The sequence below is a fragment of the Callospermophilus lateralis genome, chromosome 11 (genome assembly GCF_048772815.1).
Source record: "Callospermophilus lateralis isolate mCalLat2 chromosome 11, mCalLat2.hap1, whole genome shotgun sequence".
NCBI lineage: Eukaryota > Metazoa > Chordata > Mammalia > Rodentia > Sciuridae > Callospermophilus > Callospermophilus lateralis.
Genome location: NC_135315.1, coordinates 51,659,326 through 51,682,717, shown reverse-complemented (window position 1 = coordinate 51,682,717; position 23,392 = coordinate 51,659,326). Strand labels below are relative to the sequence as shown.

The 23,392-nt window shown below is 53.8% G+C and overlaps 2 protein-coding genes across 4 annotated transcripts; both read left to right on the top strand.

Moving 5' to 3' along the window:
- Positions 1-586: 586 nt before the first annotated feature.
- On the top strand, positions 587-4,387 carry Vamp2 (vesicle associated membrane protein 2). The gene is made up of 5 exons (XM_076870721.1): positions 587-708; positions 1,225-1,345; positions 1,818-1,976; positions 2,056-2,107; positions 2,726-4,387. Coding segments are annotated over exons 1-5 (351 nt in total). The 5' UTR covers positions 587-706; the 3' UTR covers positions 2,743-4,387.
- Positions 4,388-7,921: 3,534 nt separating this feature from the next.
- On the top strand, positions 7,922-23,042 carry Per1 (period circadian regulator 1). Of its 3 annotated transcripts, none has more exons than XM_076871273.1 (23): positions 7,922-8,001; positions 13,424-13,837; positions 13,960-14,058; positions 14,153-14,307; positions 14,402-14,523; positions 14,612-14,813; positions 15,002-15,053; positions 15,182-15,324; positions 15,709-15,787; positions 15,865-15,971; positions 16,146-16,299; positions 16,407-16,515; positions 16,603-16,734; positions 16,973-17,078; positions 17,177-17,348; positions 17,437-17,567; positions 17,803-17,982; positions 18,607-18,849; positions 19,739-20,349; positions 20,771-20,957; positions 21,147-21,342; positions 21,652-21,802; positions 22,176-23,042. In XM_076871273.1, the coding sequence occupies exons 2-23, from the start codon at positions 13,563-13,565 to the stop codon at positions 22,464-22,466; spliced, it is 3,897 nt and encodes a 1,298-aa protein (XP_076727388.1). In that variant the 5' UTR covers positions 7,922-8,001; positions 13,424-13,562; the 3' UTR covers positions 22,467-23,042. The 3 variants fall into 3 exon arrangements, with proteins under 3 accessions (XP_076727388.1, XP_076727387.1, XP_076727389.1); XM_076871272.1 differs by lacking the exon at positions 7,922-8,001 and adding an exon at positions 10,527-11,971; XM_076871274.1 differs by lacking the exons at positions 7,922-8,001; positions 17,803-17,982 and adding an exon at positions 10,527-11,971.
- Positions 23,043-23,392: the final 350 nt, after the last annotated feature.

Here is a 23,392-nt window from a genome sequence, read left to right as displayed (position 1 = left end):
AGTTCATACCCTTTAGTGGCAGAGTATCCCATACCTCCCTTGAGACATCTACTTGTCCTATGATGGGGTAGGATCAACTCCCACCACTCCACTCTACCCCAGCAACAGGGTCCCAGCTACACACATTTCCGGGCCACCTGTACTGGCCCTTTCTTATTTCCCATCCTCAGCCCATTCCAGGTGCTTGAAGTTGGTTGTCAGGTGTTGGGAGACTTTGTGCTGTGAAGGGTGCGTGCAGACTCGTATACTGGATTCGCAGATGAGGGACGAAGTAGTTTAGGTGGAGTGGGACCCGTGGTATGCGAGGAGTGTGGTATGCCATACAGAAGACACAGGTGGCAGAGGGCTTGGGAGCGGTTGAACCAGTGGTTAGACAAGGTGTGGCGGTGGGTTTAGGGGAGCCGCAACAGTCACCTGGGGGCTCTCGGCGGTGCTGAGGCAGGTGCGGGAGCCCCAGCAACACAAGACCCCCGCCCGCCGCGCCCTGCCCCGCCCCGCCCCGCCCCCGCTCCCGCCCCGCCCCCGCTCCCGCTCCCGAGGTGTCTCCTGCCTAGCCCCGCCCCCTCCCGCAGTGCCCGGATGCGGGTGACGCGCGGCCGCCATCTTCCCGTCCCGGGCAGCCAGCGCCAGTCCGAGCCAGCGCGAGCCGCTGCCGCTGCTGCTGCCATCACTGCCGCTGCCAAGTCCTCCGCCCGCTGCCCCCGCCATGTGAGTCGGCCGCTCGCCGCCCGCACCGCGCTGCCCGTGCCGGCCGCTGCCTTTGGAAACCGGCCGCGGGTAGTGCCGGGGTCCCACCCGCACTCTCCGCGCCCGGGGGCCCGGCTGGCTCCATGACTGCGCGCGGGCGGCCGGGGAGACAAGCGTCCCCGGTAGGCCCGCGCGGGCGATGGCCGCGGGAGGCAGCGGATCCCGCGTCCTCCCGCCCTGCCCCACCCCTGTCACCGCGGCCTTCAGTCATTTCTGGTGGACCCCGGACTGTGACCGTGAGGTCGCCCTCATGTGACGGGCGGGGAAACTGAGGCCCGGAAGGGGGAGGGGGGGCTCGTTCAAGGTCACGCAGCTCTTCCGCGGCAGGGCGGGATAGAGACCGGTGATCCCATCGGGTGGCCTTCCTTCCGAAAAGGAGGACTGGAGGGACGATCCGTGGACAGGTGGATGGGCGGAGCCCTGACCATGGTGCTAGCGGCCTCAGGCCCTGGGTCTTAATCCGTTCCTGCTCCTCAGGTCGGCTACTGCTGCCACCGCCCCCCCTGCCGCTCCAGCTGGGGAGGGTGGACCCCCTGCGCCCCCTCCAAACCTCACCAGTAACAGGAGACTGCAGCAGACCCAGGCCCAGGTGGATGAGGTGAGTGTGGGGGACGGGTGTCAAAGACAGTGGGTAAGACTGGGATTGGCAAACAGTTGTGGAGGGCCAATCTTGGTTTGAGAGCGATGACAGTCTATGGCCTGTGGTTTTTGAGTCAAAAGACATGCCATGCCCAATCCCTATCTCCCTTTCAGCACACACTTGGAAGGGTGCTAGCCTGGGGTGTGCCTGCCTGGGCAGGTGTGTTCTGATGATGGATAGCCTGCTTGAGGCTTCATAGATATAGGGTGTTGCTTTGACATCTGAGATGTCTGGCTACCAGCAAACCCCTGATGTATGCTCCTTGCATGTCCCCAGGTGTGCTAGGCATGTTCTGTGTGTGTCCTTGGCATGTTAGCCTGGCAGCATCGGGGTGCATGTACCATGTGTGGCACAGTGGGCACATGTTCGAGGAATGCCCTTGTTCAGGCGGGACTTGGCACACTCCCTGCCTCCTGGACCCCTCCCCCAGGTGGTGGACATTATGAGGGTGAATGTGGACAAGGTCCTGGAGCGGGACCAGAAGCTATCGGAACTGGATGACCGTGCAGATGCACTCCAGGCAGGGGCCTCCCAGTTTGAAACAAGTGCAGCCAAGCTCAAGCGCAAATACTGGTGGAAAAACCTCAAGGTAAACGAGGGGCAGGTAGGAGGACTGGGTATATGGGGGTATCATGGTTTATCTTACTGACATCCCTTCTTACCCCCAGATGATGATAATCTTGGGAGTGATTTGCGCCATCATCCTCATCATCATCATCGGTGAGTGGGGCAGGAGTGGCCAGGGCCCTTTCTCTGGAGCGATTTCCCCTGTGGATTCTGGGTTTTGAAGGTCATTAACCTAGTTTTGACTTTTCAACAAAAGACATATGTAGCTGCTAATTGCAGTTCTGGTTCATCTAGAGCTGAAAACCTTTGTGTTGTTTAGCCTTCACTTTGCCTGTATATGGGCAATTTCTATTATGATTTTGAAAATAGGAAATCCGGTGGGTCCCCAGTATTCTATTGAGGACCCTTTGGGCCTAAGAGCCCAGTCTGGGAACTCTAGAACTGGGGAGAAGGAGATGGGAAAGGCCCAGAGACTTAAGATATGACCAGGAAGCCAGCTACCCCACTGTTTGAGAGCTTGTAGTTTCAGAGGCCCACAGAATTAGGGGTCTTTGATTATAAGACCATGCTATAGAGTTAAAGGGACTTTGGAACCCACCATCCAGAGCTTTTGCTTTATAGATGGAGATACTGAGGCCAAGAGAGGGGAAGGGACACCAAGCAGCTGGGGAGTGGAGTGGGGACGATTGGAACAGGGCCAGGCCTGACACACTGCTTTCTTTCTCTTTCTCCCCTCTCCCTCTTCCTCCTTCTCTTACCCTCTCTCCACAGTTTACTTCAGCACTTAAATCCCTGAGGAGTCTGCCCTGCCTAGAGAAGGGCCTCTCCCCCACCCCCAGCCGTTCCTTCACCTCTCAGCCATATCTTTCAGCACCCTTCCCCTGGATCCGTGTGTGTGTGTGTCCGTGTGTGTGCCCCCTTGTAAATAGCCAGCTGTTATTTATACATATATAATATTATATATATTTGGTCTGTTTGTAGTTTTATTACTAGAAGATTTTTCCGGTTGTCCTTAACACCCCTTCCTGAGGTTCCCATCTCCTCTCTCTTCCTCTTCCCTTTCCCTCTCTTCCTGAACAGTCCCAAGTCCCTACATTTGCATCTGCTATGCAATATTCCCTCTCTCCTTCTCCTTCCCTTGGATTTAACTGACCCTCTCCCCTCACCAGTCCCCCATGCAACACCCCAAAAGATAAAAAAGTACCTGTCCAGTCCTCCCTAGGTGCATCTTTGCACCCTTTGGGAGGTTCTGAGACTGGCCCTACTCGGTCCTAAGAATCCCAAGGTCTTCTGGGAGCTTCCAGCATGTTATTTAGCATATCATTTGCATACTGACATCTCTTTAGGTTTCCTTCTTCCATTTTTCTCTTCTCTCAACCTGTGTTTCTTTTTTACTGAGGAGTTAGTCCCCATTGGTCCTTGTATCACACTTTCATTTGCACGACATTACATGCAGGTGGTGGGGAGTCTGGGCTTTTGGGGAACCAGGCGGCCCTGGTCCCCAGTATTGCCCCCTCCTAGCCCCTCTAGTCCAGTTTGCCTTCCCTATCCTAATTTTCCAATCCTCTTGTACCCTCCTCTCCCTCCCCCCAGCTGGTGTGTAAGTGTCTTGGAGTTCAGTGTGTTATGATGGACCAATAACTCTGCCACTTGGGGTCTCTCCCTACATTCCTGCTCCCCAATTTTCATGTGGGGCACGCAACTGACATTCCCAGGGGTCTCCCTCCTTCCCATCTGCCTGATCTGCCTCCTCCTCCCACCAGGAGAGTTGGGGGTTGGCAACAATCTGATCTCTTTTGGGAGGAGTGGCTACCAGTGTGTGTGGGGGGTCATCACTGCCTTGGGGAGGAGTGGGACAGGGCAGAGAATCCCCCCAATTCCTGCCTGAAATCTCTGGCCTCACCCCTGCTGGAGGTTGGACTGAAACCTTCCTCCCCTGTTTGGGGGGTGTTGCCCCCATCACTGCCCAGCTCCTCTGACTGCCCCCCTGTATTCAGGGTGGGGGTATTAGTCACTGCCAATGTGTGTATGGGACTTGCTGGATGATGGGGAATCCTTGCCCTTTTCTGGTGCTGTTGAGCCCCAGAGAGAGCTATCCCCTCATTGGGTGAAGTGATAGAGGATGGGTCTAATGTCTTTTTAAATGGCACAATTTTAGGGGTCTGAGGGTGCAGTCCCTTAGCCTGCCACTGGAGGGGGCCCCCAAACTCCCCATGCCCCCACCACCACTCCAGGTTTTCTGTGTGGAGGGGGAGCAGGGAGATCTAAATTGTGGTGTGAAAGGGTAGGAGAGATGCTGGGGGTGGGGGTGCTGTGTTCTAGACCCCCCATATTATCCCAGTGTCCCCTGCCTTCCCTCTTCCCCCATCCCGTGCCCCCAATTCTGTGGCGCATCCAGATTGTGAAAATGTACAATAAATGTGTAATGAGTAACCAGGTAGTGTCTGTATTTTTGTGTGTGTGTGTGTGTGTGTGTGTGTTTTCTCTGCTAAGGATTGAACCTAGGGCCTAGCACATGCTAGGCAAGTGCTCCAGTATTGAGCTGCATCTCCAGTCCTTTTTATTTTATTTCCAGACAGTCTGGGTAAATCGCCCAGGCTGGCTTTGAACTCAAGGTCCCCTGTTGCAGATTCCGCAGATTACCACAGACTCCGGAGTTACTGGGATTAATCCTTTGTTAACAAGTGAGAAGGATGTTGGATCTACAGGTATAACTGGAGGTTGGGAAGCAGCTGGGCTTTGCAGGAGGCCCTGATCTTTAGCAAAGCAAATTGTGATTCCTCAGGTGGCCAACAGAGGGGCACCAGGAATTGGTAATGGCTGCTGAACTTCGAAGTTCTGGGGTTCCCAGCTTACCCCCTCCCTTGCCTGGGGCGAGCTTTTGATGTTGGACTCCTTTGCCCCCTCCTAGATTTAGGTGCTCTGTAGTTGCTCCCAGTGGTTATTCACTCCTAGGTCTGAGTAGATGGTCATGTCGTAAATGATCTCTTTCCCCTTTGTGCTCAGCAGTATGCCAGTGTCAAAGGGATTAATAAATACTTGATTTTGTTTGGTACTAGATATTGAACCCAGGGGTGCTTTACCACAGAGCTGCATTTCAGCCTTTTTTATATTTTGCAGGGACCAGGGATTAAACCCAGGGGTACTTAACCACCGAGTAACTCCAGCCCTTTTTCTTATTTTGACACAGGTTCTTGCTAAGTTGCTTAGGGCCTAAATTGCAAGGCTGGCCTTGAACTTTCAGTCCTCCTGCTGTAGCCTTCTGAGTTGCTGGGATTACAGACATGCCAGTGCTCCCTGCTGTAGTTTTTTGAAACAGGGTCTAAATTGCTTAGGACCTCGCTAAGTTGGTGAGGGTAGTCTCAAACTTTGGATCTACTGCCTGAGCCTCCCAATGCTAAATACTTGTTGAATCAGCTCAGGAAGACCCAGATTTATTACACACAGCAAACTGTAGTATTGACACAGTACATAGTATTGACATACTACATAGAATAGATGATGTATAGCTCTTGAGCGATATCCCCAGCTCTTTTTTATTTTGAGATATGTTGTCGATAAATTTCTTTTTTCAAATATATATATATTTTAGCTATACATGGACACAATATCTGTATTTTGTTTATTTTTATGTGGTGCTGACGCTTGAACCCAGTACCTCACATGCGAGGGGCAAGCACTCTGCCACTGAGCCACACTCCAGCCCCTGTTGTCGATAAATTTCTGAGGCTGGCTTTAAACTTGATTCTCCTACCTCCTTAGCTGCTGGGATTATAGGCATGGGCTACCATATCTGGCTCATGGATGCTTTTAAAGCCTCATGATCTACTGGCTGAGCTGGCTGGCCATCTTTAGAGCTGCTTTCAAAAACAAATTTTTAGAAGACACAAATTGGTGTGAACATACTTTATATACAACCAGAGATATGAAAAATTGTGCTATATATGTATAATAAGAATTGTAATGTATTCTGCTGTCATTTATTTTAAAAAAACAATAAAAATAGATTTTTAGGCCCCTTCTCTAGAGATTCTCATTGTCACATGTTTTCTTAATTTTTTATTTGTTGATGGACCTTTATTTTTATTTATTTGTATGCGGTGCTGAGAATCGAACCCAGCGCCTCACGCATGCTAGGCAAGTGCACTACCGCTGAGCCACAACCCCAGCCCCTAGGTGGTTTAAAAAAAAAAAAAATATTTTTTCCTGTACTGGGGAATGAACCCAGGGATGCTTAACCAGTGAGCCATGTCCCCAGCCCTATTATATATTTTTATTTTAGAGAGAAGAGTCTCACTGAGTTGCTAAGTGCCTCGCTAATCTGCTGAGGCTGGCTTTGAACTCAAGATCTCCTGCTTCAACTTCCCAAATTGTTGGGATTACAAGTGTGTACCACTGTGCTTGTTTGATAAGGTGGTTCTAAAAGGCTCAGGTAATTCTTGTAACCAGGTATACAGTCTATCTAAACTTCCACATTACAATATGCTAAGATTTTGTGTATGTTAAAAGCATCTCCTTTGACCCAGTCATCCCATTCCTTGGTATATGCCCAAAAAAGTTTAAATCCGCATACTACGTGAAGCAGCCACATCCCTGTTTATAGCAGCTCAACGCACAATAGCTACGCTATGGAACCAACCTAGGTGCCCTTCAAAAGATGAACGGATAAGAAAATGTACATATATACAATAGAATATTACTCAGCCATAAAGAAGAATGAAATTATGTATTTGCCAATAAATGGTTGGAACCAGAGACTATCATGTTAAGTGAAATAAGCCAATCCCTCCCCCCAAAAAGCTGAATGTTCTCTCTTGATATGTGGTTGCTAACATACAATGGTGCGGTAGGGTGGAGAATAGAAGTTCATTGGATTAGACAAAAGAGAATGAAGGGAAGAGAGGGAAAATGGGAATAGGAAAAACAATAGAATCAGACATAACTTTCTTAGGTTCATATATGAATACACATCCAGTGAGACTTCATATAACGTGCAACCACAGAATGGGATTCTAATTACAATAAGTTATACTCCACGTATGTATAATATGTCAAAACACTCTACTGTCATATATATAAAGAACAACAAAAGTCCTCCTGAATCCCTTGTAGATTTGTTTCCCTGGGCCCTAGAATATTCTTTCTTTGTGGTTTCAGGGGCCTGACTTCAAATTTTAGCTCCACTGTTGGCTATCGAATTACTTCGTACAGATTATGTAACCTCTGAATCAGTCTTATATGTGAGGAAGTGGGTAGCAAGCGTGTCGGCCTCCTTGGCGTTTTTGAGAAGCGCTTGGCCTGGCTCACAGAAAATAATCAAGAGGCATCTGTAATGTTATTCGTTATCGCCATGATGCGGCGGTGAGATCTAAAGACCGCTTCATCCTAGGGCTCGCGTCTTCCAATTTTGGGTAGTACCAGGGACATACAACCGCAGCTAAGCCCCAGTCACGCCAGGGTCTCTGTACAGACTGTCCCCACCTACGCCATCACCGCTTACATCTGCGCCTGCGTGCAGGTCACGCTCGATGCGCCTGCGCACACACTCTTGGGTAAATGTCGTCAAGGAAAATCCCCAGCTTCTGGGTAAACAAGTTGCCGCGTGAGATCTCCAGCACGTGTCACCTACATCTCCACGACCTCAGCCTATGAGAAAGTTTGGAGGGCCGGACTGGCGTTTGCGTCAACCGATATGGGTAGGTCGCGGGTTGTTGTTACAGCCAATAGAAATTCCGGAAATGGATGGAGGTGTGGCTTCCGGTAAGTCTCCCAATCAACGCACAGAGGCTGTCCCTCCCGCACGTGGATCTATCACTACCGGTTGTCACGCTGACCAATGGGAAGACGACGGCAACTGAAAATTCCAATGGAGGCTTTGCGAGGGCGGGGCGGCTGCACGCGGCGCGGGGCATGGGTCGGTGTCTCTAAGCCAATAAGATGGGGAGGGCGTGGCATCCTGGGCGGTGGGCGGGCCTGGTGAAGCCAGTGTAATCGCTACCTTACGTCCCACTGGTGAAGAAATTTGGATTCTGCGTGCGCTTCGAGCGGTGAGTACCCCGGGGGTGGAGAGAAATGAGGAACGGGCTATATGTGTTTTTCCGGAATGGTGTGTTCGGTCAGAAGGGGTATAGTGGAGTGGAGGGATCTTGCAAATGCATGACTGTCGCTCTGGGAGGTCTGATGGTTGTGGACAATAGAGACCGCGAACTCGGCTTAGGACATGGGTGGGAGTTACTAACATCAGTTCCCTCCACTACCCTAGGGTACCTAGACTCGAATGTCAGGGAAGGGTGTCCAGAAGCTCTCAGCGACTCGATGGAAAGGAAGCCCCTGTTCCGGGGGAGGTTCGGGGATGGTACCCCTGAGAATTGATGGGGAATGTTCCAGTGCATGACTGCGGTTTGGATAGGTGCCTTCAGCACTTGAAAGAGGCAGAGAAGAGGTTTTGAGGCTGGAGGGAGGTCCTGATAGGGCGGATGGGAGGGTACCCAAGGGCTGGCCTGGGATTTGAGAAAGGGTGCTGTACTGATTAGTGTGACCTAGAGCCAGTCTCATCATGCTGTGGTTCTTTCTCATGTGTCGAGGGGAGAATTTGGGTCTAGGAGCCATCCCTGGGAACAGAGGTGGGGCAGCAATTGTTGGGTTATGAGAGGAGGACAAATTAGGGGTTTGTGCAGATTGGCTGTGCACAGATCCTCCTGAGCCGCCTGAAGTGGGGAGGCACCAAGAGCTTGCTCTAGTTAGTGTCTGTACAAATAGCAAGGCCTATGGTAATGTGGCCTGGAGTAAGGTGAAAAAATGAGGAAGTGAGGTTCCTAGGAAACCTTTGAGGGGGGACTACTGGCGTGATCTCAGCATGGGAAAATGGGATACAAAAAGTGTGTGGGGAGTGTAAACAACGTTTGGCGATTGAACCTAAGGGGAAGAAGGGGTTAGATGGAATCTGTGTTCCAGGCACCAAACTTAGCTGGATATTTGAGAGGCCCAGGTTTGTCATTTTTTTTTGCTGTAATGCAGCTTAGAGGTTGAATAACACCTCACAGGTTCAGAGGGTTAAGAAGTCAGAATGACCAGCCATCATTTAGAGCTCACACTTGAACCCTGAGCTCCATTTGTTAAGAGGCTGAGACCATGTTATAAGGCAGAAAATTAGACAAGTTTAATAAATTATTAGTAGTCCCCCCATAAAGTGGAGGTAATAATGCCTAATTTTTTACAAGACTTTAATTAAAAAAAAACTCAACAAAAATATATAACCAAGCATTTTATATAATGCATAATAATACCTATTTCACAGGTTTTTTTTGGGGGGGGGATTAAATGAGATTAATGCATGTATAGTGCTCAGTACAAGGCCTGGGTTATTATTTTTTTTTTTTTAATGTAGCTTAAAAAATGGCTGTAGGGTGACAAAACAACTGTGACAGGGTGAGAGATTTATGTGAATGTTGTGACTGGGAATTATTCTCACATTCTCATGTTTTTCTGCAAGTTTTGATGACTCCCCATTTCCCTTCTTCCTGGTTCTTCTGGTCTTCAGGCACCAGCCCAAATTTCTTCATTCCTCCCTGTCCTTCTTCCAGGATCCAGGCCCCAGACTGGGCTACTTGCTCTGTCCCAGTTTGATTTCCTCATCCTAGACCCATTCACCTCCTTGCCCCTCCTCCCTCTCCTTCTCCCCGCCCCTACCCTGCTGTCATAGTAACAAGAGATTTGGGCTCCGAAGGGGGCCTCTGGGAGGGAGCAAAGGTGCGTCTTCTCTCGCAGAACTTGGGCCTCCACTTCTCCGCCCTGGCTCTTTAGTACTGGGTCAGCAGCAGTGTGCAGTTTGGGAGAGGGGGAAAGCCAGTGCCAGGAGCTGCTAGGAGCGAGCTGAGGGGCCAGCAGATGCGAGTTCCAAAAGGAGAGCCAGGCCTGGGGGCGGGGAAGGGGGACCCCCTCCTCCTAAAGCTCTCTCCAGGAATCCCTGGCTTTGGGACAGGACCGCTGTCGTTGGGTTGGGGGAGGCGTCCAGGCTGAGTGTATGTCCTGGGCCAACAGCCAAGAGAACACGATGTTCCCAAGTGCGCTAGCCGCCGCCCTCTTGGGCTGGCCGCCTCCCAAACCGCTGCCTTTCCAGCCTCCCTGCCCCACATTCCCCGGCTGCTTCGCCCCGCCCCCTTCCTCCGCTTTGACGTCACCACTGTCTCCCGCCCCCTCTTCTCCATTGACGGCAGCAGAGCCTGGTTGCTGTGGGGACCGCGAGGCAGGACAACCGGGGCCTTGGGAGCAGGTGGGGGCTGCTGGAGCGCTGGATCCTTTCGTCTATGCAAAATACAGATGTGGAGGTGGAGGTGGGCGAGCAAGAACTGCCTGGGTCTGGGGAGATCATACCTAAATCCCTGAAGAGAGCTGGAGAGGGAGAAAATCGTTTTCATAGAAGAGGATCTGAAAATGAGACAAGGGCAGGGACACAGTAGGGGTGGGTGTGTTGGGGGGGGGGGGACCATTTTCAAGAAGAGGAGGCTGAGAATCCAGGTTCCTGTATCCTTTGTTTTCTGTGTTTTCCTGTCTTGGTTTTTCTGGGTTATTTTATAACAGCCCTGTGTCCCAGCTTTCCCTCAGAGGCCTTGCCCTCACCCCTCAATGGGAAACACCATTGTTAAGAAAAGCTTAGGCCACGTGACAGTGAGGGGTGTGCATCTACAGCTGATTATGTCAGCAGTTGCGTGGGGGCCTCTTCACTTGCTACCCACGTTTCCAGGGAGTTCTAAGAGGGACTACTCATCACAGTGCTGGATGGAGGGGCTGTGTAAGAACAGCTTTCCTGGACCCAGACTGGCGCTTTATTTCCCCAATCAAGTCCCTGTTCTCTTTTTTAGCACTCAGTACTCTGCTCTTTCCTTCTTTAAAAAAAAAAAAGTAGTTCCACTTCTCAGGTTCCTTCACCACCTCCCACATTTATATCCTTAGAAACAAAAATTATCATATTTATTGATCACCTACCATGTGTCAAATCCTTTCCTGGGTGATGGAGGATACAGCAATTGAGATGGATGAGATCCCTGTTAGGCCCCTGTATCTTGGCTTTCTCTTTTTCAAGTAGTGGGGATATGAATTGATTGCCACCCCACCTTTCTCTATCGAGGGCTCTAGCTATCCTCTTTTAACCTCTACTCCCCCTTCATCTCTCTGTTGCCCTGGCTTCCTGGCCCTCCACTTTGGGGGCAGCCCTAAATGTGGGTGGCTGTATCCTCTGAAGAAGCACTAGTCACCATGTAGGCTGCCTGGAGACCTTTTCTCTGATTGGTTATGAAAACACCTGGCATTGTTTCCATTCACAACTCCTATTGGCTCTGGCTGTCCCTTGCATTGTCGGCATCTTCCCTCCACCTACTCATCCCCCAGTCACACGTGGACCCTCAATTGACCTCCTCCCAGGATTTGAGTGTCAGAGGAAGGCGTTGGTTCATTATGTATGGTGACAAGATTGAGGAGGAGAACCCAGGAAAGGCCAAGCGAGGTTTCTGTCTCCCCTTCCTCCCAGGGTCCATCCAGCTCATCTAGCTTCATCCAGGTCCCAGGGTCTACATTCTCACCTCGGGGCAGGCCAAGATGTTTTGCTGGTTAATCCCGGAAGTAGACATCTCTTGGAGTACCTACTGTGGCTTGGAGGCATTTTCCCTAAAGAGGGACAGCTTACTTCCTCTTATTTCCTTCCTTTATTCACTGTGCAAAGCGTCCTGCATCCATTGGCTGGGCGGTGTCTGGGGCCCTTCAGCCCAGCTCCAGCACCCAGGTCCACGTGCGCCGGTGTGTGTGACACAGCCCTGACCTCAGTGGGGGCCAGTAGCCAATCAGGGGCCGGGAAGAGATCCCCAGCCAATCGGGGGCGGGGCCGACAGCTCTGCGGGCAGGGGGCCAATGAGGGGCAGTGCCTGGCATTATGCAACCCGCCTCCTAGCCTAGCGGAGGTTCTACTCCGCAGAGGGCTGAAACAGCAGCGGGCAGGCAGCTGGAAGGCGCTCGCACCGCCAGGTAGGAATCTCCGTCGCCACCCTGGTCAGTCTCTGTTCTCGAGTCAGGCCGCCGCCACTTCCAATCTGATAGGACACTCAACCCGGGCACTCAGCACAACAGCAGTCCGCCTTCCTTGTGGCTGTTCGCCGGGACCTAGGTGCTCCTCTCAACCTGCACCGGGTGTCCACACTCCTGACCCTTTCATATTATCTCCACCTTTGCTCCCCGGTTCCAGCCACCCCGACCCCACAACAGAACCTCAATGGGCATGTCCCATGTCTCTTTTCTTATCATACAGGGCTCCCCAGGTTTGCCTTGGCCCCAGGACCTCTTCAGGCTTTTGGAGCTCCTTGCCCTCCCCCTTCCAATCCCTGGCCTCGAGCCGGCCGTGATGTCAGCCCGCTTCAGGCTGGAACATCCCGTTCCCGGTGCTAGTTCCTGCTGTTAGCCAAAGCCTTCCCTTTTCTTCTGGCGCTCAGAAAATGCTCGGGATGGGGGTGTGGTTGGACGGGGAGCAGAGGAAGAACTATCTGTTGGCTGTTTAGCGTCCCCTGCTCCAGGCTTGGAATGCGGGGAGGGGGAGGGGCGGCTGGAAAAGTAGGAAACTGAGGGGAGAGGATTCCTTGGTCCTTGATAATGGCAGGTGCCAGCTTCAGTCCGTTGGTCCGGAGGGGGGTCAGGAGCCAGAGAAAGAAAGGATGTACCGTAGTGACCATAGTGACTGGGATCCAGGCGCTAGCCAGGTTGGGGGGCTTTTTCGCGAAGGGGCGGAGGCGGTTGTGTTTGATTCTAGGGAGGCCTGGACCAGCCCCTGGAATCTCTCTAGGCCATTCCTCTTCATAGGGCTGTCCGGGGACTTGGGTTATTTTAGGGTGGGCGACCCCGGGCTGTGACCGCCAGTGGGGGAGTGGGTCGTTCCCTCACTTCTGCGGGGGGGTGGGGGAGATATGGGGGAGGGTCGCCCCTCCCTTGCTCCCTTGGTCCCTCCAGCAACCGCTGAGCTCAGCGGCTGACGTCGGTTTCCCTGGCGACCGAGGTGGCGGAAGCGCGTGGTGGGGCCGCGCGCACTTCGTTGCGCATGTGCAGCGGGAGTAGTGCCGCCCCCGGATAAAATTAGCCCGGAAGCCTAAATTTAGGAGGCGTTCAGCTAGTTTTCTGGCTCTGCGGTCTTGGAGTCCCAGACCGACTTGGAACTTGATGGGAACTTGGGAATGGGAAAGGTCCAGGTATTGGTCCATAGCCATAGGTCTAGTCGACTGCTCAGGCTCTATTTACCCACGCCATAATGGCTAGGGAAGTGGAGAATAGTCTTGACTCTTTCCACCTGTAGCACCCGTATGGGGATAGGAAACAGAAATATCTTGGCCCCCCATTGGGAGCCCCAGGCAGGGGAGAGTCGCATAATGTCGGAATTCTATGATGTTAATAGTCCAGCTTTCTCCAAACCTTCCTTCCTGTTCTCCCCCTTAGGTACTGGCTGTGAACGAACTTCTCAAACTTCAGAAACACTTCTTCCACCTCACTCACAAGCCAGGCCTCAAGGCCACCTTGTTCAACCGTTGTGGCCTCTGCACCTTCCCTGTTCTCCTGTCCTTCCCATGGCCCAGACATGAGTGATCCCCTAGAAGAGGCTGATGGGGGAAGGGACCCCAGGCCCGGTGAATCCTTTTGTCCTGGGGGAGTCCCATCCCCTGGACCCCCACAGCACCGGCCTTGCCCAGGCCCCAATCTGGCTGATGATACTGATGCCAATAGCAATGGCTCAAGTGGCAATGAGTCCAATGGGCATGAATCCAGGGGTGCATCTCAACGGAGTTCACATAGCTCCTCCTCTGGCAATGGCAAGGACTCGGCCCTTCTGGAGACCACTGAGAGCAGCAAGAGGTATGTATGTATTTTTGTGTGCTGCAAAATCTGGGAGTATTTTGTGAATGAACTGAGGTAGGTAATAGGCTTCATGCTGCTAGTCACCTGCCCCTCATTTTGGGCTGTTGCTTCTCCTCCAGCACAAACTCTCAGAGCCCATCCCCACCCAGCAGTTCCATTGCCTACAGCCTCCTCAGTGCCAGCTCAGAGCAGGACAACCCATCTACCAGTGGCTGCAGGTTTGTGGGGGTGAAGGCTGGGGGAGAGATCTGGAGGCCTGGGCCACACTCTTGGACTAATGTCTTTCCCACTCCTTTCCCATGGGCCCTGTAGCAGTGAACAGTCAGCTCGGGCAAGGACTCAGAAGGAACTCATGACTGCACTTCGGGAGCTCAAGCTTCGACTGCCACCAGAGCGTAGGGGCAAAGGCCGTTCTGGGACCCTGGCCACACTACAGTATGCACTGGCTTGTGTCAAGCAGGTGCAGGGTGAGTGATGTTTCTTAGGAGGAAATGCCAGGGCTTAGGTCATTGTGGGGGATCAGTCTTCTTACTGAACCACACATGTGCTCTCACCTTGCAGCCAACCAGGAATACTACCAGCAGTGGAGCCTGGAGGAGGGTGAGCCATGTGCCATGGACATGTCCACTTACACCCTGGAGGAGCTGGAGCACATCACATCTGAGTATACACTTCGCAACCAGGTCTGTAGTAGCCTGGCTCGTCTATCCAGTGCACTCCCATCCCGCTCCCACAGCTCCTAATCCGTTCTTATTCTTACCCTCCTGCTAGGATACCTTCTCGGTGGCTGTCTCCTTCCTGACAGGCCGAATTGTATACATTTCGGAGCAGGCAGGAGTTCTGCTGCGTTGCAAGCGGGATGTATTTCGGGGTGCCCGCTTCTCAGAGCTCCTGGCTCCCCAGGATGTGGGTGTCTTCTATGGCTCCACGGCCCCATCTCGTCTACCCACTTGGGGCACTGGGGCCTCTGCAGGTGAGATGCCCATGTGCTTGTGGGGAGGGATGAGCAGCCCCAGGATGCTTTTGCTGGGAGGGTCAGGGGAACAGCCCCAGGATACTTTTGCTGGGAGGGTCAGGGGACCCAAGCTTTCCCATGATGGGTTCTTCTTAGCCCAGGTAAGAGATAGGAAATGTGCTCACTGCTTTTCTCATCTGTCCCAGGTTCAGGCGTTAAGGATTTTACCCAGGAGAAGTCTGTTTTCTGCCGTATCAGGTACGTGGGGCAAGTAGTAGTAGGCCTCTCTTTCTTAATCCTCCCCATATTTTGCTTTGTGGGCCATGACCTTGAGGGACCAGTGACTTTCCATTGCAAGTCCCTAAAACTTTTCTCTACTTTGCTAGAGGAGGTCCTGACAGAGATCCAGGGCCTCGGTATCAACCATTCCGCCTAACTCCATATGTGACCAAGATCCGGGTCTCAGATGGGGCCCCTGCGCAGCCGTGCTGCTTGCTCATTGCAGAACGCATCCACTCGGGTTATGAAGGTAGGTGGGCCAGGTCCCTGGCCTGGTGGGGAGTAGGAGGAAGGGTTTTTCTCTAGGCTGTGGGTAGGGTACAGGATGTAGGACTGGGAGGCACCAGCCAGGTCTTTAGAAATTTGGAACAGAAGGTGGTGTTATTAGAGAGGGGTTGACTCTTTTTTGGGTGTTGGGTTGGATAAGGGCTTTGAGCCGGGACAGAGTGAAGAAGCTTTGGTGGTTTTCAGTGTTATTACTAGTACAAGGCACAAGAATGGCCCAGAGCCTTTTAATGGGCCATAGCCCCTGGAGCTAACTGCCAGGAGGCCATCCTGGCCCCAGGTAGAGAGGAGGGCTGAGGAGCTGGACCATTCTGGATGAAGCCCAACAGCAACACATTCTGTGCCACAGCTCCCCGTATCCCCCCTGACAAGAGGATTTTCACCACACGTCACACACCAAGCTGCCTCTTCCAGGATGTGGATGAAAGGTAGGGTCAGCACCTGGATGGAAGGGAGTGGCTAGGTCTGAGGTTCATAGCTATTCTGACACCTCTTCCCATTGCAGGGCTGCTCCGCTGCTGGGCTACCTACCCCAGGACCTCCTGGGGGCCCCAGTGCTTTTGTTCCTGCATCCCGAGGACAGACCACTCATGCTGGCCATCCATAAGAAGAGTAAGTTTCTCTCAGCTTGTTCTCCTTTCCTGGCTATCTCCTGGGCTTTTTCACTGCTCTCATGGTGATATCTCATGGGTGCCTTGGTCTCTTGGATCTCCAGTGGGGTGGCCCATTACCTTGCTCATCTCTCCCTCCCACTAACCACCCCACCTTATTTGTCACTCCTATTAGTCCTACAGCTGGCAGGCCAACCCTTTGACCACTCCCCTATTCGCTTCTGTGCCCGTAATGGGGAGTACGTCACCATGGACACCAGCTGGGCTGGCTTCGTGCACCCCTGGAGCCGTAAGGTGGCCTTTGTGTTGGGCCGCCATAAAGTACGCACGTGAGTGGTCATTTAGATAACTTTGGGGATGGGGAAGTGTGGGAGGGGGCAGGGCTGAAGACTGGACTGGGGACACACGACTGGACTCAACTTTCTGAATTCCGCAGGGGACCCCTGAATGAGGATGTGTTCACTCCTCCGGCTCCCAGTCCAACTCTGTCCCTGGACTCTGATATCCAGGAGCTCTCAGAGCAGATCCATCGGCTACTGTTGCAGGTAAGAGCTGAAGAGAGGAGCTTGAGAGGCATGAAGAGGGTGGGAAGCAGACTGTAGATATCTAACCTGTCCTTCTCTCTGCCATAGCCTGTGCACAGCTCCAGCCCCACAGGACTCTGTGGAGTTGGCCCCTTGATGTCCCCAGGCCCTCTCCACAGCCCTGGCTCTTCCAGTGATAGCAATGGCGGTGATGCTGAGGGGCCTGGACCACCTGTTCCAGTGAGTGACCCTCTCCAGTTTACCTAATTGCCTGATCTCCTGTCCTTCTTGGAGTCAGCACTGCCGTACCCAGAGCTTTTCCTTGTGCCCCACTCCCTCTTCCTTCCTTCCTTCCTTTCTTTGTCTGTTCCTGTCCAGGCCTCATGCTTTTTTACTGATACCTTTTATTTTATTTCATCCTTGGCTTCTGGCACTAGGCAGGTACCCTAGTATGCCCACTGCTCTGCTGTGCCCACAGGTGACTTTCCAGCAGATCTGTAAGGATGTGCATCTGGTGAAGCACCAGGGGCAGCAGCTTTTCATTGAGTCCCGGGCCCGGCCTCCACCCCAGCCTCGCCTCCCTGGTGAGTTGGTGATACTGTGGGTAGGGGTGAGGAGTGAGACCTGAGGATCCCCTCTCCCTCACCGCAGACCCATTTACCTTTTTCTCTCCTTGTGCCAGCTACAGGCACATTCAAGACCAAGGCCCTTCCTTGCCAGTCCCCAGACCCAGAGCTGGAGGCAGCCCCTGCTCTGACCCAGGCTCCACTACCCTTGGTCCCTGAGGAGGCTGAGAGGAAAGAAGCCTCCAGCTGTTCCTACCAGCAGATCAACTGCCTGGACAGCATCCTCAGGTAAGGCCTGTCTGGCACCTTCCCCCTCAGCCCTTGGTCTGCCCCACCCCAGGCCTTGCCCTGATGTCCCTGCTGCATCCATCCGCAGGTACCTGGAAAGCTGCAACATCCCCAGCACAACCAAGCGTAAATGCGCTTCCTCCTCCTCCTATACTGCCTCCTCAGCCTCTGATGATGACAAGCAGAGGACAGGTCCAGTCCCCATAGGGACCAAGAAAGGTAAAGATCCAGTACATGCCCAGCTCCCATTGCCCTGTCCTGGCCCAGTGGTCCTGGGTGTCTACACTTCTGCCTTGGAGGCCCCCACCTCGCTCTGCCCTGCCCTGCCCTCTTTCTTTGCCTCCTGATCTTCAAACTCCTCCCTATTGTCCCTCTGTCTCCCTCCTCCCTGGGAACCCCTCTTCTGACCTCCCAGTGGGGTGGGGGTGGTAACCAGTGCCATCTCTCTGCACAGATCCATCATCAGCAGTGCTGTCTGGGGAGGGGGCCGCTCCACGGAAGGAGCCAGTGGTGGGAAGCACCTTGAGCCCGCTCGCCCTGGCCAATAAGGCGGAGAGCGTGGTGTCCGTGACCAGTCAGTGTAGCTTCAGCTCCACCATCGTCCATGTGGGAGACAAGAAGCCCCCGGAGTCGGGTATGGGCGTGGAGTGAGGGGGGCATTGCCTGATCCCCCAGCCAGAGTTCCTTCTTACCTTCCTTTTCCCTGCCCTTCTCCCTCCATCCCCAGTGGAGAGAAGAAGGTTCCCTCTTAGCTTGGGGCTACTGCTGCTTATTTTCCACCAGCCCCTGCTACTTGCCCCTCCTTTATTCTGCTTTCTTTTTTTACTGTCAGTTGAAATAAAAATATGGAATGTGGAAGGGGGTTCAGCCCCAGGGTACTGACCACAGAGGTCTGAGGCAAGGAATGTTGAAGTTCCTTAAAGGGCCTTTAAGTATTGACTTCAAAAATGTATGAATAAAGGGCAAGGGGTAGGTTTCATTTCCAATAAGCTGTGATGGTGTCATCCCTAGGGGTTCCTGGCACAGTAGTGGCCACTGGAAGGGATTGAGTATCTCTCTGTCCTGGAACAACTTTGCATGGAGAGGTGGGCCTTGGGCCAGCCCTCAGCAGAGAGGTGGCCAGGAGATGCACATGGGCCCAGGTTTGGCTAGGGTAGAAGGCCGGGGTGGGTGGGGTCATTGCACAGGGAGGGTGTGATGTGGATGTGTTGCCCCCTGAGATGGTTCTGATGTCCCTTCTCCATCTCACTTTCCTTAGACATCATCATGATGGAGGAACTGCCTGGCCTAGCTCCAGGCCCAACCCCCAGCCCGGCCCCCAGCCCCACAGTAGCCCCTGACCCAGCCCCAGATGCCTACCGCCCAGTGGGCCTGACCAAGGCCGTGCTGTCCCTGCACACACAGAAGGAAGAGCAAGCCTTCCTCAACCGCTTCCGAGACCTTGGCAGGCTGCGTGGACTTGACAACTCTTCCACGGCCCCCTCGGCCCCTGGCGAGCGAGGTAGTCACCTGGGGCTTCCCTGAGCTGCCTTCTGCCCAGACTAGGGCCAGATGGTTGCATGGTGGGCATTGAGGGAGATGTGCCTGCTCCAGGGACCCAGGCTGGTGCTGCCTTTACCACCAGGGACCTGTCTAGGGACAGGCCCCTTGCTAGCCTCTCCCCCTTAGGCTGGGGTTCCGGGCTGCAGCCAGAGGAGGGCAACCTGGGGGGCTGGCACTGAGACAGGAGGGCAGAGGTGCTCTGTTCCAGGTAAGCTACTTTAGGCCTAACCTGGGGGCAGGGGCAGGAAGTATGCTCACCTAGGTCTCAGATGTTGCTGATCAAGAGATCTGCGTAGACTCTGGGCCAACTCCCAGTGGGGTTGGAGCTTCAAGGGCAGATGAAGGGCAGCCCCTCCAGGGGCCTGAGGGAGGTCCTGTGCAGATGGATACAGGACTGAGGGCTCAGTCCTGGGGTTTCCCACCCATCTCTTCACTCCACTGCAAGCCAGACAGCACAGCCTCGACTGGCAGGAGGAGGACCTAGGCTGGCAGTGCCTGCAGGATTTTGGCAAATGGACTGGAGCTGCCTTCCTTTTCGTCTGTGGACCTACTCTGCCTCCTCCCATCTGCCAGTGTGCCTCTGTCCTTTGCACATCCCCATCTTGACCCCTCATGTAACCTTGCCTTTCCCTGGCTCCTTTCTCAATAAACCCCCCTCTCCCTGGCTCCTGTGATTCTTCCCTGAAGGTGCCCCTACCTCCTGAGTCCCTTCTGTTCTGTCATGCCTGAGAAGCTCTTTCTGGGGCCTTTCCCTGCCCTCTCCCTGGTCAATGTGTCAGAGCAGTGGGAGTGGCAGGGGCACTAACTGCCAGGCTGAGGCCCTCACTAACCCTAGTCTTTCCCCACAGGCTGCCACCATGGCCCAGCACCCCCCAGCCGCCGACACCACTGCCGATCCAAAGCCAAGCGCTCACGCCACCACCAGACCCCACGGGCCGAAGCCCCCTGCTATGTCTCCCACCCCTCACCTGTGCCCCCCTCTGGCCCTTGGCCCCCTCCTCCAGCCACCACTCCCTTCCCAGCAGTGGTCCAGCCTTACCCACTCCCAGTGTTCTCCCCACGGGAAAGTCCCCAGCCTATTCCTCCTGCTCCCACATCTGTGCCCTCTGCCACTTTCCCTACCCCCTTAGTAACTCCAATGGTGGCCTTGGTGCTCCCTAACTATCTGTTCCCGACTACATCTAGCTATCCCTTTGGGGTACCTCAGACACCAGCTGAGGGGCCTCCCACCCCTGCCTCCCACTCACCCTCCCCATCCCTGCCCCCACTTCCTCCCAGTCCCCCACGCCGCCCAGACTCCCCACTGTTCAACTCAAGATGCAGTTCCCCACTCCAGCTCAATCTGCTGCAACTTGAGGAGCCCCCCCGTCCTGAGGGGGGCACTGTTGCAGGGGGTCCTGGGAGCAGTGCTGGGCTCCCACCTCCTAGTGAGGAGGCCGCTGAGCCTGAAGCCAGATTGGTGAGCTTTCACCCCATATGCCCTGCTACCAGTCCCCGACCCTTAGCCCTTGTCCCTCTTCCCCCTGGTGCTACTTCCTGCCCTAGTGGGCTGGTGTCTCGGCTTCTTGGAAATGGGAGACGGGGCAGGAAATCCTAGCTGAATTTCTGAATGAGGCAGAAATGGGCTGCCACCCCCATGAAGGGACAGTCTTGTCTCTCTGACAGGTGGTGAGGACATCTCAATAAGTGCTGAAAGGGCATTTGCCACTTGGAAAGGGTCTGGTGTCACATCCCTACTCTTTGTTAGCTTTCCTGTCTCAGTTTGGCCCTGTGTCATGGAATGGGGAGCAGAACTCTTGGTTGGATGTTCCTCCTCTGGCCCCTCCAGTAGAAGCAGTTGAAGGGAAGCCCAGGTGCTAACCCCTTAACCCCTCCTTCAGGTGGAGGTAACTGAATCCTCCAATCAGGATGCACTCTCTGGCTCCAGTGATCTGTTGGAACTGCTACTGCAAGAGGACTCGCGTTCTGGTACAGGCTCTGCAGCCTCAGGCTCCCTTGGCTCTGGCTTGGGCTCTGGATCAGGTTCAGGCTCCCATGAGGGTGGCAGCACCTCAGCCAGCATCACCCGTGAGTGCCCACCTTCCAACACCTCTGGGATTAGGACAGTAACTGGGGAGTTGGTAAACCAGGCCTCATCTAGGCTGAGCTTGCCAAGGACAGTGGGCTGAGTGTGTGACCTTCGAGGGTGGTTTGATGAGGCCCTGGGTTGGACATGCTGACTAGACTGGCTCCACTGGCCTGCCCCCTACTCCATAGGCAGCAGTCAGAGCAGCCACACGAGCAAGTACTTTGGCAGCATTGACTCTTCAGAAGCTGAAGCTGGAGCTGGAGCTGCTCAGGCCAGGGCTGAGCCTGGGGACCAGGTCATTAAGTATGTGCTCCAGGATCCCATCTGGCTGCTTATGGCCAATGCTGACCAACGTGTTATGATGACCTACCAGGTGCCCTCCAGGTGAGTTTCAGAGGCCACTTCAGCCTCCTCTCAGAGGTAGTAGGGAGACTGGCTTTCCTTCATTGCCCAGAAAAATTTGGGTTCCCTTTTCTGGTATGGCTCCGACCTGGATGTTCCCACACTACCCTCAATCCCTTGGAGCCTTACCGTAGTTCTTTCAACCTGAGAGCAGGTTGACTGAACTTGAAAGGTACCTATGGTTCAGGAGAGGACCAGAAAACCGTGGGTGGGGGCTTTGGTAGAGGAAAAACATTAACTGGTCCTGGTCTGGATCCCAGCGTCTGCCTTCTGAAACCTTTCCTTGTGCAGGGACATGGCATCTGTGCTAAAGCAGGACCGAGAGCGGCTCCGAGCCATGCAGAAGCAGCAGCCTCGGTTCTCAGAGGACCAGCGGCGGGAACTGGGTGCTGTGCACTCCTGGGTCCGCAAGGGACAGTTGCCTCGGGCCCTTGATGTGATGGTGAGAGAAAAAAAATGAGCTCATGTTCAAGGGATAGAGGCTAAGGGCTATCCTTAGTGTCCTTGGATCGTTGATTCTGAAGGATGTTAATGCCACTAAATTTGCTGCCAAGTTATATGGTTATATTAGACCACATGAGCTTTTGCAGAACCTTTCCGAACCCCTCCCATGCTAACATACATTGTAACTGTCCCATGGGGAGTCTGGGTGGAACTCAAAAGGCATTTTCCAAGCTTGTTGGATCCCAGGTGCATCCCAGGACTGGTTTCTTGGGAGCACATTTTGGGAAGTACCACAGGGTTGCGTGGGAAATTGGGCTGTTGATTAGCAATGAGGATTCTGCCTAACTCAATTATCCCTTTCTCCTTCTAAGGCCTGTGTGGACTGTGGTAGCAGCTCCCAAGACCCTGGCCACTCTGATGACCCGCTTTTCTCGGAGCTGGATGGACTGGGGCTGGAGCCCATGGAGGAGGGTGGAGGCGAGGGTGGCAGCAGCGGTGGTGGTGGTGATGGTGAGGGTGGCATTGGTGAGGGTGGTGAGGAGGCCCAGGCCCAAGTTGAGGCCAAGGTCTCAAGCTCTCAGGACTCTGCCATGGAGGAGGAGGAACAAGGTGGGAGCTCGTCCAGTCCAGCCTTATGTGCAGCAGAAAATGGCACCAGCTAAACTCCATTTTGGGGCCACTTCCTGGAGTCCATGCAAGGCATCCTTCTTCAATGTTTCAATTCTCAGAACTCAGATGTGGCTGGACCAACCAATAGAAAACTGCCCCAGCTTCTCCCACCTTAGGGAGTGGGACCCCCATCACCAGCCTGGGATCCAAAGGCTGCCTCTGGCTTCTTAGTGAACAGAGGGTGGAACTTTTCAGGCCAGCCAAGAGGAGGGTCACCTCCCACCCCTGGTGGAGGCCCTTCTTCTGGATAAGGTTGCTGACCCGCTGCTGAAATGGGCTCGCCAAATCCCAGCTGAGCCTGAGTCCCAGTCCCGAGGTTTGGGGCTGCACTTATTTATTGGGGGAGACAGCTCTCTCTCCCACCTCCTCCCTAAGTGGGGGGAGGGGAGCCTGGGGCCCAAGGAGGACCCAGGGGTTTGAACCCCTAGCTGCTCCAGGGTGGGGGAGGTTGGTGGACCATGGAGTCCCTGGTGCTGCCCCTCAGGTGGGACCCAGGCGTTCTCAGCTCTTCCCTCTACCAATGGCATTTGTGTTTTTGATATTGTGTCTGTTATTATTTTTTTAATACAAAAAGAAAGAAAACAAAAACCCAGGACTTTGTGAAATGAAGTTTGGGATTTGGGTGAGGGGAGGAATGGCTCTGCTTCCAGGAGGGTTGTAGTGAGGGTGGCCACTTCCATCTCACGCCACTGCATGAACCTGTTCCTCTCTCCTGCACATACCTTCATTTGAAGGGCTCTACTGAGACAACTAAATCTGCACCTAACTCAGAACCCTCCACTCACCTCTACCATTACTTCTGCTGGGTTTGTCCTGGGAGGGGGAGAGAGAGGTAAAAGGATCTGGCCAAGCTTCAACCATGGGTCACTGTGTTAGGGGCAGGAGGAAGCCCTCTTAACCCCGCGATGCCCTGAGGCAG